The sequence below is a fragment of the Symphodus melops genome, assembly GCF_947650265.1.
Source record: "Symphodus melops genome assembly, chromosome: 4".
NCBI lineage: Eukaryota > Metazoa > Chordata > Actinopteri > Labriformes > Labridae > Symphodus > Symphodus melops.
The window spans coordinates 28,119,492-28,138,196 of NC_136694.1; the positions used below are offsets into that span (position 1 = coordinate 28,119,492).

Genomic DNA, 18,705 nt, shown 5'->3' on the forward strand with positions numbered 1-18,705 from the left:
GCACAGGAGGATGTTTGCAAAACTTGGCCTTTGTGCAGGAAGGGAAACTTTGTCAACCACCAAGAACAGAGAATTATAGATAATTATAATCTCACAAGGCACAGAGCTAAACAACATAGAGCCGCTGCAAACACCTTAGACCCGCCCCTTCCCTGAAATCAGGCGTGGCTAAAACCTGTCATCAAGTTCCTTTAAAATTAGACCTGTATTAGTTTTTCTGTTTTTTTGCAAAAAAAAATAGCAGCGCTGAAAACTTGAACTCTTAATCCCCCTCGGGGATTAATAAAGTATATAAAATAAATTAAATGAAATTTTTAAAAAAATCAAGGTGTCATTGTTTTTATTATGCTATTGATATTTTCGGAGTGTAAATTAATAAAGATGTAAAAACTTCTCTTCAAGAAACCTGCAGAGGATCAATGATTTCTGATTGTCATATGTTGTGTGACTTTTCTAAATACAATCATAAAGGTGAGTATGTCGTTATAATAACCAGATTATATTCTTTTAACGATCTTCTGGTTTATAGGTTTTCATAAATAAGTCAGAGTGAGACGTCCTCTTATTGTGTTGGACGTCTGCAGTCCTGGAGCTCAAATCCATTCTTTCCAAAGCTCTCCAGGGATCGCCGCTAACGCAATAAGAGAGCTGACAAATTGAGTTCCTTTTATTGCTTCCAACAACAATGGCAGCCGGAGAGTGAGCGAGCGAGCGAGCGAGCGTGTCCTTGACTCGGAGGAATCACAGGTGTGAGCACGCTGACGTGTCAAACCTGCACGCAGGCAAGACTCAAGAGAGCCAGCACGGCAGGACGTATTAATCAACAGCTTGTTGGGCCGCTGGCCAGACCTCCCCTTCTTCCTCCTCCTCCCTCGTCCTTTCTTCTCTCTCTCTCTCTCTCCACCTTCACCCCCATTATCCTCTCCCTCCACAGGCCTCCCATACAGGTCAGCATAAATAAAGCATAAGCAAAGGTCACTCATTTACGATGACCTCTGTTGACGTTGTAAAGTCAAGTCAGAAATAAATCCTTTTTCAGAGGGATTTTTATCTTTAAGGACCAATTTGACCTTTTTTTTCGGGGGAGGGGGGAGAGAGAGAGAATTAGGCAGCAGATAAATTTGATTCATGCTTTTTTTTCCCGGTTTGCACAATCTGTGCAGTGTCTGCTTCTGTTACTTTTAATTGACAGTCTTTGGCTGACATTTCTACTGGCTGACCTACAGCGTGGCAGACAACCAATATTCAGTAGATGTGAATTAATCAATGCAAAACTGATGAAGTATAGCGTTTAAAGCCTTCTTTTTGCTCTGTGTTTGGTCGTCTCCACTCTCGGTTAGAAAGTGACTGAAGTCAAAAAATCCATTAAGGCAACGCAAAAAAACAAAATACATGTCATCTTGGTAAATCATCAGGGGTGAACTGGGAAACAAGTTCTGGGCAAAACAATGAGACCAATCTCCAACACACACCAGCAGGGGTTGGCTATGTCACACCTGACCGAGCCGGACTACGAAACGAAAGCGAACAAAAGACAATAAATTATTTAAAGGAACATCAACACACAGACCAAACAAACGAGAGGCACGTTGGTTAGCTCCAAATAAACAGAGTTGCACCCCGTCAGTTCTTTTAAAGGTGTGTGTGTCTGCAGGGCTGTCTTCTGATTGGTTGATTGCCTCCTGCTCCTCCAGCAGGCAGCACAGGTGATCAAAATCAGTCCTAATGAGGCAGTCACACACACACACACACACACACACACACAAACACTCCAAAACAAAGGTAAGTCACAAAGTGAGAAGGGGTGTGGCTGAGTTCAATCAGGGAGGGGCTGACACACAAGACGGGAAACATAAGAAGCAGCGTCTGAAAGACAGAGGCAAGGGGAAGTATCAAAATAAAACAGGAAGTGGCGATAATAGAATACAAAAAAAAAAAAACAGCTTCTGGATGAAGCGTCACTCGCAGCAGCCGTGGGTTTGAATCCGACCTCGGCCCTTTGCTGCATGTCATCCACCACTCTCACTTCAGCTGTCCTTTTCAATAACATTACTGAACGTAAACAGCAGTGGTTTAGTCAGAGGAAAGTTGAATAATGCTGTAGTCACGTAGAGTGGGAGGTGAATTTAAAGTCGTCAAAATGTTCCACCATCCTTCTTCAGAGGTTAGCAACAACCATCACCATGTTAGCTGTATGTTTTAATGCAGGGAGCAGAGGCCTTTGCACGACTACAATTTCCATTCATGCTTTCTTACGACGCCCACACGAGGATCTACACCGCACAAACACTGACATTTGTTCTCTTTCATTTTTTTTTTTTCAAGGTCCCACGGTTACCGATGACAACGGAGCATTCAAGCCAACCAGAGAGTTACAACAGGGACAGAGACCGTGTGTGTGTGTGTGTCATTAGGAACACTCATACACACCTGGGTGTGGGAAAAGTAGAAAATGTGTTTTTGCATTCCAGGTGCATGCAATGTTATCATGCTAATTGCTGGCATTATTTTCTGCAAAGTAGTCAGAAAATGCATGTTTGACTTGCTGCACTGAGTCAGGTGTTGCTGTGGTGCGTGCTGTTCTTTGTGGGCGAGATTGAGCTCATTGAGAAGTCTAAAGGCAGTGTGTGGCTCTGGGAAATATGCACAGTGGAGTGCCAAAAAACGGGGGCAGGTATGGGGAGAGCAGGAAGATAAATGTGTTGTCTGGCTGGATAAATAAAAGCAGGGCAGTGAGGAAATCTGTGAGAGCAGGAGGAGGGAGGTGAGAGGAAGCAGAGAGAGAGAAGGAGAAACGCTCACGTGGACACGACTGAAGAGTCGATGTGCCGTCTCAGTGCAGAAGGTGCATCCGTTAAAATGTCATTTGGAGAAGTTTGTTCTTTAACTAATCCATAAAATGTTGGGAGAGAGAGTAGGGGGTGACGTGCACCAAACAGAGTCAGAATCAGGGGTGGGTGGGGGGAGAGAGAAGTGGGAACAAAAAATGAAGGCAGATTAACAGTTTTTTTTTTGTGTGCAAAAGTTCATCTTTTATTTTCATCTTTTTCATACAATCTTAAAGTAGCAACACTTTGATTTTGTAAGGATGTACCTTTTGTCTTTTTTTTTTTTCTCATTCATTTACAGTCCTAAACTTGAGCCATTCACATCTATCCATTCCCAATGAAAGAAAAAGGGGGCGTGTCCAAAGGGCAGGCCAGGGAAATCTGATTGGCTGCTCCAAAAAGAATATTGTCTGAGTATTTTGCATTGGTTTTTAACTGAGTTAAGCTAAGAAGAAAAGATAAATAAATACACATTTTAAATGTTTCCACTTCAGTCAATCCGCATGAAGCCACTTTTTTAAAATGCTTATTTGTAGAGATGAAATGAACATTTTTGCAGCATCGTTCAAAAAAACCAAATGTGTTTATCTTTCTTTATCTCGTGTTATTTTCGGTACACGCTGTGAAGCGTTGTTCATATTTGACGTCAAAGATGACTGACAGGCGTGTTTGTCAGAGGAGGGTTAGCTCCACCTGGACTGACCAAAAGATTATGACCACCGTCGTTCGGCGTCAAAAAGCCTCTTCAGAAACCAGCTGGGGTGACGTCACTGACACTACGTCCATCTTTTATAAAACTTTAAAAAGCTAGTGTTCAGGTTGCTAAAAAAAATGTGTTCGGTTTCTAGTTTCTTTCTTTTAGGTTTACAGGGTTTGGAAAAGGCAATCATATCATTTGATTTAAAAAAAACTGTCCCTGTGCATGACTGAATTAACTACATGAGGTATGTTGGACAATAATTTGCCTCCTTTATAATCTGCACGAGGACAAGTGAACACATCCTGTTTTGTCCTGAAGGTCATCACCATTTGATTTCAAAACAGGAAGTCAAACCTGAAACACTCAAAACGAGAAATGACATGAAAAACCCAAATGATGCAATCAGAGAGGGAAAAAAATCAACCCTCTCTCTACGCTCTGACCGCTTTCATCAAGCTGGCGTTTTTCACACCAGCTCACCAGTACACACGTGACACATGTACTGTTAACATCTCAATAATAAAATCAATCTATAGTGTGTGTTATTTGGCATTACAGTGTTTTTCATACAGCAGGAACAAAGAGGCTTCACCAACAAATGTTTAGAGGACGCAGACTTACTGAAAATGATAAATATGAATATACATTGGTTTAAATAGAGAAAAAAAATTTTTTTTTAAGCACATCAGTGTAATAATAGAAATATTTATGTTTTATTTTTTAAACACTTTCCTAACAGACATTGTACTCTCAATATGTGCATAAACATTTAGAGACATGAACAGAAGGTAGAGCTCATTTCTTCACTCAGTTATGAGAAAAACAAATAATGCTTGTAACCTGTTTTTGTTTGTTTTAAGTGTAAAAGTAGAAAAAGCAGGAAGCGGATCTCTACGGCACGGCGTTTATCGTCGTCATCAGGCTCTCGTACAGCGCTGCTGTGTCGTGAAGCTAAACTTAACTGGAGCGTCACAATAACAACATGCATACAAAGTGAACGTCATCGTAAACAGATTATACAGAGTACCAGACAGTAATATTAAAGGGATAGTTCAGGGTTTTTTTTTTTTAAAGGTGAGGACGTAGGTGAGGTGTCAACACAGAAGCTAAGTGATGAAGTGCTGAGGATAAACATCAGACGATCCCTCTCAGAAAAATGAATATATTTATTCGCTGATTCGCCTCGAAGTTATGACGCGCTCCTTTTAAACTGAGGCAGCAGCCGTCATCGCAGCGGCTGTGTTCAAATCTGACCTCAGCCGTTTGCCGCAGGTCTTCACCCAACGTTTCCTGTCTCTCTTCAGCTGTCATATCCAAAAAGCACTAAAGAGTCAAACTTATTTTTTTAAATATTTTTAGGGCTGAAGATTGTCGTCACATATTATTTTAACACAAGACCAAATCAGTTTGCTTTCCTGAAGTTTCAGAAGATATAACTGATAAGTACAGACATGGAGTTGTGTCAGTGTGTTGAGGAGAGAGAATTTGAATTTCTCTGACGTCGCTGCAGCATGGTGCACGCCATGCTTAGAAATGCTGACCTTAGCATTAGAAAAACGTAGCGTTAAAGATTTCCGACAGTCAGATGACGCGATGAAAACAACTAAAACGCAACGATAACTTTAACTGAAGCTAGAGCATGTTTTGAAGCAGAGCCCGTCCACAGCGTAGCTTCTGTTTGTCATCTTAAAGTACGTGTTGAAAATCACCTCCGACCCCTTTAAAAGAAATCTGTACTGTCACTTTAACGTGTGTAAGTGCCACGGTTAGAAAACGGACTCACTGGGGGAAGTAAACCGATGAACACATTCATCACTCACTACTAGACGAAACAGCAACACAGCATGGGACTGAGGGTGTGTGTGTGTGTGTGTGTGTGTGTGTGTGTGTGTGTGTGTGTGTGTCTCACTGTATTCATTCAGTACATGTGCCAACTCAGCAAAAAAAAAAAAAAAAAAAATGTTCTGACCTTTGACGGGAGGATTTAATTGGTTAATCTACTCTGCATTTTATTCTAACAGACCAATCACACACGTGTCAAAATGTGTTTTCTGCAGAGCCACAGTTCAAAATAAAAAAAAACACTGAAGCAAAGTGTAAACAAACGCAGAGAGGAGCTGCGTCGCTGCATGACGAGTCGGAGGGGGAAAGGTCGCCGCTCGCCTCAGTACGAGCGGGCCGCTGTTTTCACCTCCTGCTGCTGGTTGAAGGGGCTCGCCGGGGCAGGAGACTCCTCCGGTTGGTCGATGGACTGGTAGGCGTCTCTGTTTCGTGTTACTGAGGGGAAACCTGCAGAGAGAAGAGCCCACAAAGTCTTGAACACACAAAACCCCCGCCGTGACGCTGTATTACTAATATTCATCTTATTAAATCATATGAAGACTCTAAAGCTGTGTGCATACAAACCATTCTTTAACACTATTCCTTCTTGGTTTTTAAAGGATTGCTATGGTGGCTGGCAAGGGCAGACACACTGCAACAGCACAAAAGATTTCCATTAGGACTACAAATGGAGAAACAAAACCATTTGCTAAACAAAAACAACGACAAAAGTGCTGCAGAAAGCGAGGAGAAAAATACGCTGACAGCAAAAAGAAGGCAAAATACTTTGCAGGACTGTTGGATAGTTTTTCTGTATTTGCAGCGTGATTGCTGTTAACGGATTTGTTCGCTGCTTTTTGCAGCACGTTCTTTCATTTGCAACACGTCACTGTTGTTCGTTTTGTATTTATGTCTTTTTTTAAATTCTTTAAAATTGCAGCCTGGTTTTTTACTCGTTGCAATGCTTTTTTTTTTCTTTTTTTTTTCCTCCTCTTGACAGCCATCATAGTCTTCACTCAGGTTCTGATTCATCAAAGGATTGCGTGGCACGTAAACATAGATGCACCCGTTACCGACGCCGCCTGTGTGCGTGCTTTCAAATGAGCAATTTTCAACTTAATTTGAGGGAAAAATCTGTGTAAATCTGCCTCAATGAAAAAGTGTCTAAATTGCAAACAGCAGCGCTGAAAGCCGGGCGCAGTTAGAGTGGAAAGAGTTCAGCACGCTGAGAGTTGGTTTTTACAAGATTTTGGCCGCCACAATCCAATCCTTTGTGAATCAGGTCCTCAATCCTTCTCACACACAGATCCCTGACACAGCCGAAGTTCAGATTTAAAGTGATTGAATTTGTTCCTCATCGAGACAAATCCACTGTAAGAAACAGTTCATGCAGTTTCATCATCAGTTATTTATTTATTTATTTTACATCCTGGAGCGTCTGATTAGCTGCTAAGTGAAGAGAAACGGCCGCAGGAGCAGAACAACAACAACATCAATAACAATGCGTCTGAAAAATCCTCTCACGTGAGCGGTGCCCTTTAATCTGGGATTATTTGGAGGTTCACACTCAGTGCACACTCTGTGCCAATATTAATGAGCTTAATAATGAATTCTATAAAGACTATTTACTGATGTAATCCATCGGAAAAGTTTTAAAGGACCCTTTCGTGACACGGTCAGAATATCAATAGCTTATTTTTCTTGAAGTTCAAAGCAGCGCACACTCTTACCTCGGCATGGCCCAGAGTGACAAACATGCACCCAATAATGATGATTTATCAAAGGTCTGTATTCACTGTACTCATACAAATTGATTGAACTTTATTTAAAAGCAAACATTCACAGTCGGACTTCCCTAAAAGAGCTGCAGCTTATTCAGAAAAAAAACAACAACCTGAAAACAGGTCAAAGTCATTGCTATTAACAGTCCACATTATGTCAAGTGTAATTAGGAAGATGTGAGAATGTGCAGCATCATGCAGCTCTGCTTTGAATATGCAAACAGAATACAAAAAGCACAAATGAGGTGTCTGGAGAGAAGACGGAGTATAAATAATACATACAGAAGCAAAACTTGCAGAAACATACAAACACATGAAACAATCGACGTGAACACAAGAATACTGATCTGACAAACACAATCAGGCAGGTACGAGGAGGTAAGGAGGGCGGACGGAGGTGAGGATAATAATACATTTTTAAAAAAGAGAGAAACGTCAAAAACTGAGATTACATTTGAGAAAGACTGGAAATGTTTGAATTTTGCCCTGCAGCCTGAGTTGTGTGGCAGACGATGGAAGAGGATGATTGGAGGAGAGAAATGGTGAAAGTGAAGAGGTCGGAGGAGGAGGAAGAGGAGGAGGAGGAGGGGGGGGGGGGGGGGGGGGTTCAATAGCGGCGGCCAATAAAAGCACTGTCAGCACTATCCGTGGTGCACCGACTGTCCACAGAGGTCTCAAAGTCTGAGAGGTCAGAGTCAGCCGGGGAGGTGGGAACAGAGGGGAGAGAAGACAGGAGACAAATGGTGAAATCAGAACAGGAAAAAAAAAAACCACACAAAGACAACAAACATGGCAGAGTGACAGCGGGGAAGACTTAGAGATCTGAAACGATGAACGGTTGTATTTTTGTTTGTCACACATTAAAAGCTAGATCTCATGGCAAGGAGTTAATTAACTACTTCCCAAGACACACCCTCCCTTAGTTACCGTTGCTATGCCTGCTGAACCACCTGTCTGAAATCACACACTCACATTCCCTACTCAATATAAAGTTTCAGCTTAATACAAATCTTTTCGCTCACTCACATGTGCCATCAGTGCCGTCGGCTGAGGATCATTACTAACGGTAAATAACTGCATGAATTTAGGCGTTAACCACAGACTGTATTTATTAAGGGATGAAGCCAGGTCAGGAGGTCAGCCATCTTGAACCTGCAGGCGGCTCCGGAGGCTCATGTGCAGCAGCCGCCATGTTGGACATCCTGTCTCAACTTAACTTTGAGTCAAGTTAACGACAGGCGTTAGCTAACGACAGGCGTTAGCTTGACGTTAGCTAACGACAGGCGTTAGCTTGACAGAGAGCTGAGGCGGGTTTTAAACCTCCTGATGAATCGTTACATCACTCCCACCTGTCAATCATGTCGGCCTTTCCTACAACCGGGCATAACTTCTATGGTTCTTCAGAACGGATGCGTTATAATCCACCTCCCACCCATACAGTGTCTGACCATGAGGACAATAACTAATCAGACATTTTTTACACCAGTGTATAAACGTGTTGATTTCTGCTTGTTGGCTGGGTGTGTGTGTGACGTTTGGGGCGCTTGCAGCCAGTCTCAAGAAGCGTTAACCTGCTGAATGATGATTGGATAAAACATTCAGGGGAGGTAGTAAGCAAACCCTCAATTTAACGTTCTCACTCTTAGCGGCTCTTTTGTGTTAAAGCAGCGTTAAAATGAAGCAGAGTGATATAAACAAGTTAGAGACAGCCGCCAATCAAAACGCAGGGTTTCCTTTTATGCCTGAATCAACAATTCACGCTTTTGCACCTGATTGCCTGGTTTCCCAGAGTGCTTTGCACGGCGGGAGACCTTGTTAATGCCAGCTATGCAATCAGACAGAAATTTAAAATACACATGGTCTGAAACGAGCATTAGCTACGTTCATCAGTCACGACACAGCCAATCACAGCCTAATGGGTAGACCTGCTGTGTGTGTGTGTGTGTGTGTGTGTGTGTGTGTGTGTGTGTGTGAGGCGATTCATCAATATTCAATTATCCTCCAAACAGACAAACCAAGAGATGCTGCAGGAGAGATTTCATTACTTTCCCTGAGTGTGATCCGGGGGACGTTACCGTTCATAATAAATGAGATCCAGACTTATTGCTTGATTTAAGTTATTTGTTGTTTTTTTAATGACGTTTCTGAAAAAATAAATGATAAATATGGCCGCTGCTCCTCAGAGACGATGAAGCCACAAACAAACATGTTTAAGTATTTAAGAGTCCAGCAGACGTCGCAGCTCACTGAGATTCCTGATGAAAAGCCCAAAAATCAATAGACACACACACACATGCACGCACACACACACACACACACACACACACTTTAATCATGAGCTTCTCCTGACTGCTCAGAGGAAGATGTGCACTTATCAAGCTGAGAGCTGTGTCAGTCAATAACGCCACAGAACCTCTAAGTGTGTGCACGCCGCCCGTGTTTCCCAGCCTGCCTGGGTTTAACGTCTTCCTCCCTGCTGCAGCGGAGATCGCCGCCTCTCTCAAACATTATCAACAAACTCGTGGAGGAATAATTTCCGAGGCCAAAAGCCGAATCTGCAGCTGAGATATTCGTGCCGCATCTGAAGCGTCTTGTGACTTGTGGAATCGTCTGTCGCTGCTTCCTGGTTTGGGCGGGACTTTCATGACCAGCTGCATTAAACAACAAAGCACGGCGGGACGCACACACATCACACCATGCAGCCTGCTTTGGTCACACTCGGGGTGAGGGGGGGTGCAGTAAACCTCAGAGTACAGAGACTGCACTTTAAGTAAAAGGTGTAAAAAGTTGTTTTATTGTATTTTTGCTGCCTCTCTTAGATCGAACTAAAATATAACATTTCTCAGAGACACTAAAGTATGCCCGACATTAGAGATCGCACTTTTTTTTTAATGTCTTTATAACTGAAACTTAAATCTAGTCAGTAATGACTCTACTTTCTAACCAGAACTTTCTTTAAAAAGCGCTAATTTATCCACAAAAAAAATATGATTTTATTTGACCCGTCTCGTCGCAGAACAGCAGCGCTTTATTTTAGCTTTCAGGCCTGATCGTGATCATCGTCACATACCTGAGCAAACCTCAGCGACGGGAGCCGTGAAGGATTACGTCATGTCGCGGTCCACTTCCTTGTGTTTAAATCTTCCGCGGGTAAATGACTAAATAATGGCATAAATCACTGATTTGATCTTTTCAGCCTTTTGATGATTTCTGAAACCGTACACAGACTTTATTTGTTTTGTTGTTATTTTGTTGAAACCTTCTTAAATGAAGCGCCAAAAGTCCCTGGTCAGGTCTCGTTAATGATTGTAGTAGTTTGGCATCTTCTGGGTGAAACATTTTTTTCCCAGCTTCTGACTTTATAATCTTTCATGTCCCTGTGCTCGTGTCCTCCTGCAGTACTCACCAAAGTTAACGTTGTAATCTCCTCCACGCTCGCGGTACATTTGGTAGACGAAGAAGCAGGACACGGGCTTGATCAGCAGGCTGAGGATCGCCATTCCAGCGCTGAAGCGAAACACGTTGTTCCCCCGGTCTAATGACAAGTCATTGGTCGGGTAATAGATGCTGAAATGGATGATGTCTGTCAATATGGTGGTAAGCATCCCCATCAGGAACTGAAGGAGATGAACAGAGAGAGAGATGTGAACGTCAGGCTTTTCAACCTTTACAGGCTGTTTTTGTTTTTCTTGAATTAAAGAAAATTCTTGAAATGACGTCAAACAAACGTCAGTCATGAGAGAACTTTTAAAGCCAAACTTAAACTCGATGTCTGGAAGTGAGAAAAAATGTCTCCATTTCAATATTTAAGTTTTCTAAAATAGCGTCTTCATATTCGCACAAATCTCACCACATACAGCACACGAGGGGAAAAGCAGGAAGCAGAGAAGAAGAAGAGACATTTTCTCTCTTTCCTTCAACACGTCAAATCCATTTTTTTTTTTTTTTTTTGCCAGAGACGAAGAAAATATGTGAGTTAAATATTTGACAAGTTCACTCCAGACACATGAGACTGAGTAAAGACGAGAGTCAATGATAAAATATAGAAACAGTAGAATCTGAGTACACAAAAAAACCCAGTCTAATCATTTTTGACTCCACTTTGGCCGTGACTCACGCGGCTCGTCTCTGAGGGACCCGTGGTGAGAGATTAACGCCCCACAAGGTAAAAGCTTTGCCTGTGCTTTCTGACCGATGGCTGTCATGGTCACAATCCATAACTGTCAAAAGACTCGCTAAAAATCAGTGTGGGCAGGAGGGTTTTTTTTTTTTTTTTTTTTTACTCAAGGTGTTTTTTCCAGAGCATCAGCTGTCAGGTGTTTGTTTTAACAGCCTGAAGCCTGAAGCCTTTATTTCACAAAGACGATCTGTTAATGTCGCGATTGCATATGTAGCTGTTTTTGATATCTTCATGTCGGACATATTTGCCACGTTTCAGGTTTTAAACTGAGGTTTTTCCTCTGCAAATAAAACATGTCTGACTAAATGTAAATGTACTCTATTTATACAGCCCTTTACAACAACCAAAGTGCTTTACAACAAGTCGAAGAAAAAATAAAATCCAATAAAAAAAAGTTGAATAAAAGTAATAAAATACAGCAAAGTAAAATAAGATAAAACAAAATCTGTAGTCTATAGTGATTGGTGCACACGCCACGCTTACGGAGGCTCTCTCTCCCTGATGTCTGACTCTACACACTGTCCATAAAGACACTAAAAGCCCCATAAATGAATATTATACTGTATATATATATTTAAATAAAACCTATATCTTGTTTTAATTAATTTAAAATCCATTATGTGAATTGATGCATGAGTTCTGCCGCTCTTTTTGTAATCATTCTTTCAAACACAAAAAGTCCAGTAAGCAGCTCAATGATAAGTAGCTGATCAGGTTCATCTGATACTCAGAACTGGGCCATAATGAGCGATATCTTCAAGGTACACAGGCACCAATAATCAGCCTTAACATCCACCGTCAAACTGGCCGACGAGATTTCCTGAATAAAGACCTTTGGACTTTTCTGAGAAAATTGAGTGAAGACTGAATTAGTCCAATTAGACAGAAATGTCTTTTTAAAAGTTGTCCATTTAAACCATGGTGGTAAAGTGAGGTGTTGAGTGAAATTAATACAATTTGAAAAACATTCTTAAAATGTAAGTTTGCAAATGACTGAGATGTTTGTTCTCAGGAACCAGCTCCAACTCCGTCCTGAAAAAACCGCGACCCCAGTTTTCAATTTTTTTTTCAACCAATCAGAGTTATTAAGTTATTTAAGGTGGAGTTAAGTTATTTACTGAAAAAAATCTTTAGATCTCAGTCAGTACAAAAAATGTGACTGAAGCAAGAAATTAAACAAAACAAACATTTATAAAGAGCTTAGAAGAGTTTTGGACAGGTACGCGAGCCCCTGAAAAAAACTCCACGACCCACCAGGTGAGAACCACTGATCTAGAGCACTCATAATTTTTTTATTTTTTGGTCGGGGGCGCAAAGGAATTGTTTTTTTAATCAGTTAAATGTGCTTTTTTAGTGACTATCACATTTACACCATCGTCACTTTGCGTTTGAAAAATGCTTCTGATTTTGTTCAAACTTCCACCAAACATTCTGACATCATTAGCTGCCATGATCGTTACCATGGAAACCGCAGAGTTCAGAGAGGTCGTGAGGTTTTTTTTCTAAGCAACACTAGCATGGCCAGATTGGTCTGAAGCACCTTTTGTGTGTCTGTTAAGCTAATGCACTGTGAGATCTGCCGTTACTGTACTCTGTGCTGAATTAGGAGACGGCCGTCTTTCTCAAAGAGATGCTCTCAGATTGTCCCAGATTCCAGAGACAAATAGGTTAGCATGGATACGCATTGCATGGGCCTAAAGTTAGACTCCTGTACATGTCACATGATGTTAAGATTACAGCCAGCGTGAAAGGAATCGAGGCACACACAAAAAAAACTCACCATGAGCACGGCATCAATCGAGTCCCTCTGTGCAATGGCCCAAACCCCGATAGCTAAAACACTGAAGTTCCCCCAAGAATAAGAGTAGGGCAGCCACGCCATAGAACCCCTGCAGACATAATAAAAAAAAAAAAATCAGAAAAGGACAGCGTGGCATCTCAGTATGAGACGTGCCGGTTCAGAAGTAGGCATGAATCAAGATTGTGAGACTCTGTGTGATGATGTGTTTGCGCAAGAAGAGGAGAGAAATTCCTCAGGTTTGTGAAGAAAAAAAAAAAACTCTGCAGGACTCACCATATCGTAAGCAGCCAATGTGCCAGAACTATGGCCTGGGAAGTAGAGAGAAAGGAGCAGACTTTAAAACAACACTTTCCACGTGTGCAATACTGGAGCATCCGAAAATGTACCTGCAGCTCTTCAGGCTGGTTATCGATAATTAATCAATTAAAAGGCTCTAACAGCTGAACACATTTTGCTTCACTGTAAACTTAAAGTTAAAGAAGTCATGATGACATTATTATGAGGCGTGAACTCTGACCCTGACATGAACATGCGCCAACATTTTTTTGGCATTCATCGAAGGAGACTGTTCATTCGTGCATCAGTAAATACAATAATTAATAATCAGGGAGAATTTGATGTCTCGGACGTTGCCAGTTCACGTGACATCAGAGGACAAGAAGCTCCAGAACTAAATGAAAAACATGTGATGAGTTGGCATCAGATGTAACATGTGAATCAGGTTGTCTGATTTCAAGGCGACTTCTCGTCTGACTTCTTATTAAAGTTATGAATCAGAACGTTTTCACTGTGTACGTTTCTCCATAAGCTACTTCAACATGTTGAGAGGGGGAGGGAGCTTCTGAGCTTTGAAATTAAGTTGTTGAACCTGAATCGGAGCCATTTCAGCCTCAAATAGGAAAAACAAAGGCTTCTTTAAATCTCATGGTTCTCCATTTTTAAAAGGTTTGGACAATAGGTTTTGAAACATTACTTCCTTGTTTATACATATTCTGTCCTTATCAAGCCGTGCAAGAACTGTCCAACACTTTTTGTTTGGTTTGAAAGTTGTACATTCAAAATCTTCTTCGTAGGTGATTTCATCACTGTTTGTATTTCTAACATCCACAAAGCGATATTTACTCTCTCTGTTGTTTATCACTGAAAACATAGCTGTGACTTCATTGATCTTAAAGGCACTTTTGTCCGGGCTAATTCTCGTACATCACTCCTAAAATCCACTGATGTGTCACTTTGTTAGCTGATCTGTCAGAAGCAGAAACAGGTAGTTGCAACACAGAAGAAACTGTGAGATGAAAACTGAGTCACAAGTTCGGCATCATCTCACAGTTTCACAACAGTCTTTGGTTAAAAAAACACTTCAAACTCTTAAAACACGTCATCAAACGTGAACTTACCTTTAGATTTATGGCAGGAATTTCCATAATATTTAATAGAAGTTTGGATCGAGCAGCTCTACAAGTTGTTGAGGGGGGGCTTCATGAAAGAGAAGTGCTGGTTTTTTACTCAAACTTCTGGTGGAAGCTCCTTCCTCCCTCTGCTCAGCCTGCAAACAAAAACCATGTGACAGCAGCCTGACTGCTTCCCATGTGACTGCCACCCTCCTCCTCCTCCTCCTCCTCCTCCTCCTCCCGCCTCCTTTTCCTCCTCCTCTGTTCTGGCCTTCAGAGTCTCAAGAGGGAGGAAACCACATGAGTACTAACGTTGGTCACAGTTTAATGTCAGCTCTTATCTGTATATGATCGGATGTGCGGCACGTTTGGTTTCATGTTTTGCAATTAAAAATGAAACTACCTGCTCAGCCTCTCAGTTTGGGCGCACAGATCGCAGCACATCTTTTAAAGCATACGGAGATTAATAAGAGCTCATTTCACTTATTTAACTTGTCTGGGGGAAGAAATCGATTTGACACGCTACATCACATGTCAATAGCAGTGAGTTGATTTGAAAAGGTTTAAGTGAGTGATGGACACAGGAACCAGAGTGTGAAATTAAAGATTTGTACAGTGGTTTGTGTTTTTTTAACAGAATCCTTTTCTTTCTAATCCATGCAGTCAATCTGTCATCAATTTAAATGTAATGTTTGCTCGAAGCTTATCTGAGTAAAACGAGCCTGTGAGAGTTTCACACATTATGTCAATTTATCACACTGGTCACACTGCAGGTCAATAAATGTGCAGATGTTCTAAAAAAACTGTCCAAGTATTAGACTGAAAATATGAGATTAGAATCGGCACACTCAATACTCACATAGTGATTCATGCTAGCTCGTACCGAACCAGCTAATCGTCTCTATTCTTGCTTCAGCCCCTCTTTGAGAAACTGATATAGGCCTATTTCCCCTCGCTAATCACTGTTAGCATGCTAGCATTATCAGTTTAAGGTGGTAAATATTGAAGCTGCTGCATTTGAATGTTAGCATTTTTCATGCATTAGCTTGGTATTGCTGCAACGAGCTAATGGGCTTGGATCAGTGATGTCATACTGGTGAATTTCATTGGGGGGGGGGGGGGGGGGGGGACTGAGCATTACTGCAGCTGCTGCAAACATGAGGAAGTAGGAGAAGCCACATTTTTGTGACTTCACAAACCCACATTTCTGATCCAAGCTCTGAGCACAAACTCCTTTTGGACTATATTGTAGCATTCCCAATATGGTAAAAGGGGCGGGACAAATCCAAGAACAAAGCCGAACGACTGACCAATTACAAGAGAGCAGACTGGCGACCAATCAGATCAGATTTGGCACATTTGGGGACCATGATCGTGTTTTTGTTTTTCTCTTCGTGGGGGTTCTGAGCGTTAAAAATACAGAGGCGAGATGCTGCATGAAGCAGCAGTTCATGAAAACAGTGACTTTATTCATCATTATTGATTGTGACCATACTTTAGTAGAGACATAAATTAGATATATGAACGTCCTAAAGGGCAGAATATGGGACCTTTAACAATGATTATCCTTTATAATGTCTGTCCAATAAAAGTCTGTCCCTTTAAGTAGCCTACAAACAGACCAATGTATTAAGCTGGACTTTGGTCTAGAAATCCATCATACAGTGAGGAAATAATTCATATTTAAACATTTCTGAACACAAGACTTTATAGAAATGGATCCATAGAAAAAAAACTGGGAATGTTTTGACTTCCTACGTGGTCTTACAGATCTATGTTCTACCCCAAGGCAGCAAAGTCTCCTCACTCTCTAATAAAATTAGCCTTGGTTGTTGTAAGTCAAGAAGATGGTAACAGACACAGACTCACTCAGTCAGCTCTGAATTTATCAGATTAAGTGCTGAAGCGAGCATTGTCCGACTGGCGCTCCGTTTTCGTATTGTCCTTTGTCAGCTTGTTTGAGGCTCTCTTGAGTACGACGGTCGATTTTGCTCAGTTATCTTTCAAATTTGTTGTTGCGCTCGAAGAAACTGGCTGTCATCTGGGCATTTGTCACCACATTATTATAGAACGAGAAACAAAGTCATCAAAAGAACAAAACTGGTGCGAATGTAAATATGTTGGCTTGTTTTTCGAGGGTGCTAAACTTCAGACCGATGTGATGTTGCTTCTGAGTTCTTCCTGTTTGGACGTTTTCCCAGTGAGCTGACGCAGCAGGATATTCTCCAGAGGAAGAGAGGTGGGACAGATTTAGAAGACGGATGATAGTTTCTGTCGCAGGTGCGTACAATAGTTTATTGATAAAACAAACAAAAAGAGGAGAAGCAGTGGAGGCAGGCAGCTGGATGGCTTGTAGAAATATCCCCAGTGAACAGATGAACTTGGAAGATGAAACGAGGGAAAAAGGAAAAATCTCACTGAAGACGGAGAGCGTGCATCAGAGCAGCAAGGCAAAACTAACACACAGAGAGAAATGGGAACAAACATCTTCATCTGCAATAACAGTGTAAAATAGGCAGCTAAACACTTACACACTAAAGACACTTCCAACCCACTCAGGGAACGCACACAGAGCACTACAGAACAAGCCGTCATGCTGCAGAGTGAGTGAAGAGCAGGCTTTTATGGTCCGGTTAATAAGCTGAGTGGAAGCAGGTGTACCTCGTCTGCTACTAAAGGGAGAAGCTGGCCAGAAACATGAACACACACAAAACGCAGAGTATGTGTTTGAGTATCTGATTGCAAGAGCCACATTTAACACACGTTTAATTTTAGGAATAATTCTCAGAGGTTTAATGTTATTGCAATTAATGTAGCCCTTTTATATTGGGAAAAACAACTTGTAGTCAAAGACTGAGTGCATATAGGCCTGCATGGTGCACAACAACAACATGTTTAAGGATCATCTTCTGCACTGGTTTCTAAACATTTAAAAAATTATCAATTTTTTTATCATCTCTGTGCTAATTGCCTACACTTTTGTTTTTCTGCGTTTAAATAGTTCCCACTCTTGTACCTTTTGTCCTTTCAGAGTTAGCCGATGGTTAAAAGTCGGGTTAAGACCAGAACTTCTGTAATTAATTCCTGGAGGAAAGCCTTAAGAAAGATGGACGCGTCTTTGTGTTGCTGGTGATGTGAAGCTGCAGCTCTGCCAGGATGTGGCTGTGTGTAATCTATCACTCGGCTGGCTGTTGTCCAGGTTCTGAACCGGGTTCTCTAACCCGAGCACTCTGTCAGAGGTAAGTATTAAAAATACATTACCGCTGCTTTTATTCTGCAGCCGTAAATCAGGATGGCACAATCACGGTTTGACTGAGCTGCTGGTTTTGGAAAGAAAAATGAGCCTCACTTTCTCCACCTAATCAAATATTGATACGGATAGATGTTCAGGGGCCGTGTGTTCTCACAGAGACGTGCCGACTGTTATTGCTTGTACTTGCCCTAATGTGTCGTAAGCTCTGCGTTAAAAGGATCTGACACAGTTCGGGGTGATTGGATGATAATGAGCTGCAGAGATTGCTGCGTTTGTTTCAACAAGCGGAGAAAGATTAAGTCTAAATACTGACTCAGAAACATTTATTTTCCCAGCAAAGATTAAATGTTTGGAAGAGATTCAATGTGGCAACACCATCTTGGAGGAATGTCATCAGAGGCAACTGCTTGGGACCCCAGACCAGTAGGGGGCTCCTGAGGGCTCACAATTTAAAACCAAAACAGTGACCCAAAATGTGCTAATTTTGCAACGACAGTCGGAAACCCCCCTTAAGGTGCAGCCATCTGACAGCGCTCATTCTCATTGCCCTGTTAAGTGTTGCATGCATTATTGCTGTGAAAACCAAAGTTAGTGAAAAGTCAACAAATTAAAAAAAAAGAGGAGGAGTCTATTGGACGGGAAAAAGAAGAGTGAGTGTCGAGACAAAGGAACACATGATGGTTTTAGGGGCCCTCCGATTGTTTTTTGCCAAGGGCCCCAACAGACCACTAAATATCATGATTTGTTCTCTACTGAAGCATCATTAGAAAGCATCTTTATGTTTTATCTGTACTTTGACCAAATCCTGTGTTTGCCCATACATTTAAAACCTTCTATTTCAGCCCCTGTTCAGAACAGGCTGTTTCTGTGTCTGTCGCTTTAAATGCAAATGAGCTGTGTCTGACCACGCCCACTTTCTGGTGTAAAATAAAGTCAAGTTTACACATCAA

At 41.6% G+C, this 18,705-nt stretch overlaps 1 protein-coding gene across 3 annotated transcripts; it reads right to left on the reverse strand.

Moving 5' to 3' along the window:
- Window positions 1-4,704: 4,704 nt before the first annotated feature.
- Window positions 4,705-15,613, reverse strand: agtrap (angiotensin II receptor-associated protein). Of its 3 annotated transcripts, XM_079342004.1 has the most exons (6): window positions 15,362-15,613; window positions 14,509-14,657; window positions 13,385-13,419; window positions 13,091-13,199; window positions 10,537-10,747; window positions 9,197-9,385 (listed from the first exon to the last, which is right to left on the reverse strand). In XM_079342004.1, exons 2-6 carry the CDS (start codon window positions 14,533-14,535, stop codon window positions 9,243-9,245), a joined length of 525 nt encoding a protein of 174 aa, XP_079198130.1. In that variant the 5' UTR covers window positions 14,536-14,657; window positions 15,362-15,613; the 3' UTR covers window positions 9,197-9,242. The 3 variants fall into 3 exon arrangements, with proteins under 3 accessions (XP_079198131.1, XP_079198130.1, XP_079198129.1); XM_079342005.1 differs by lacking the exons at window positions 9,197-9,385; window positions 15,362-15,613 and adding an exon at window positions 4,705-5,817 and having other exon boundaries at window positions 14,509-14,718; XM_079342003.1 differs by lacking the exon at window positions 15,362-15,613 and having other exon boundaries at window positions 14,509-14,722.
- Window positions 15,614-18,705: the final 3,092 nt, after the last annotated feature.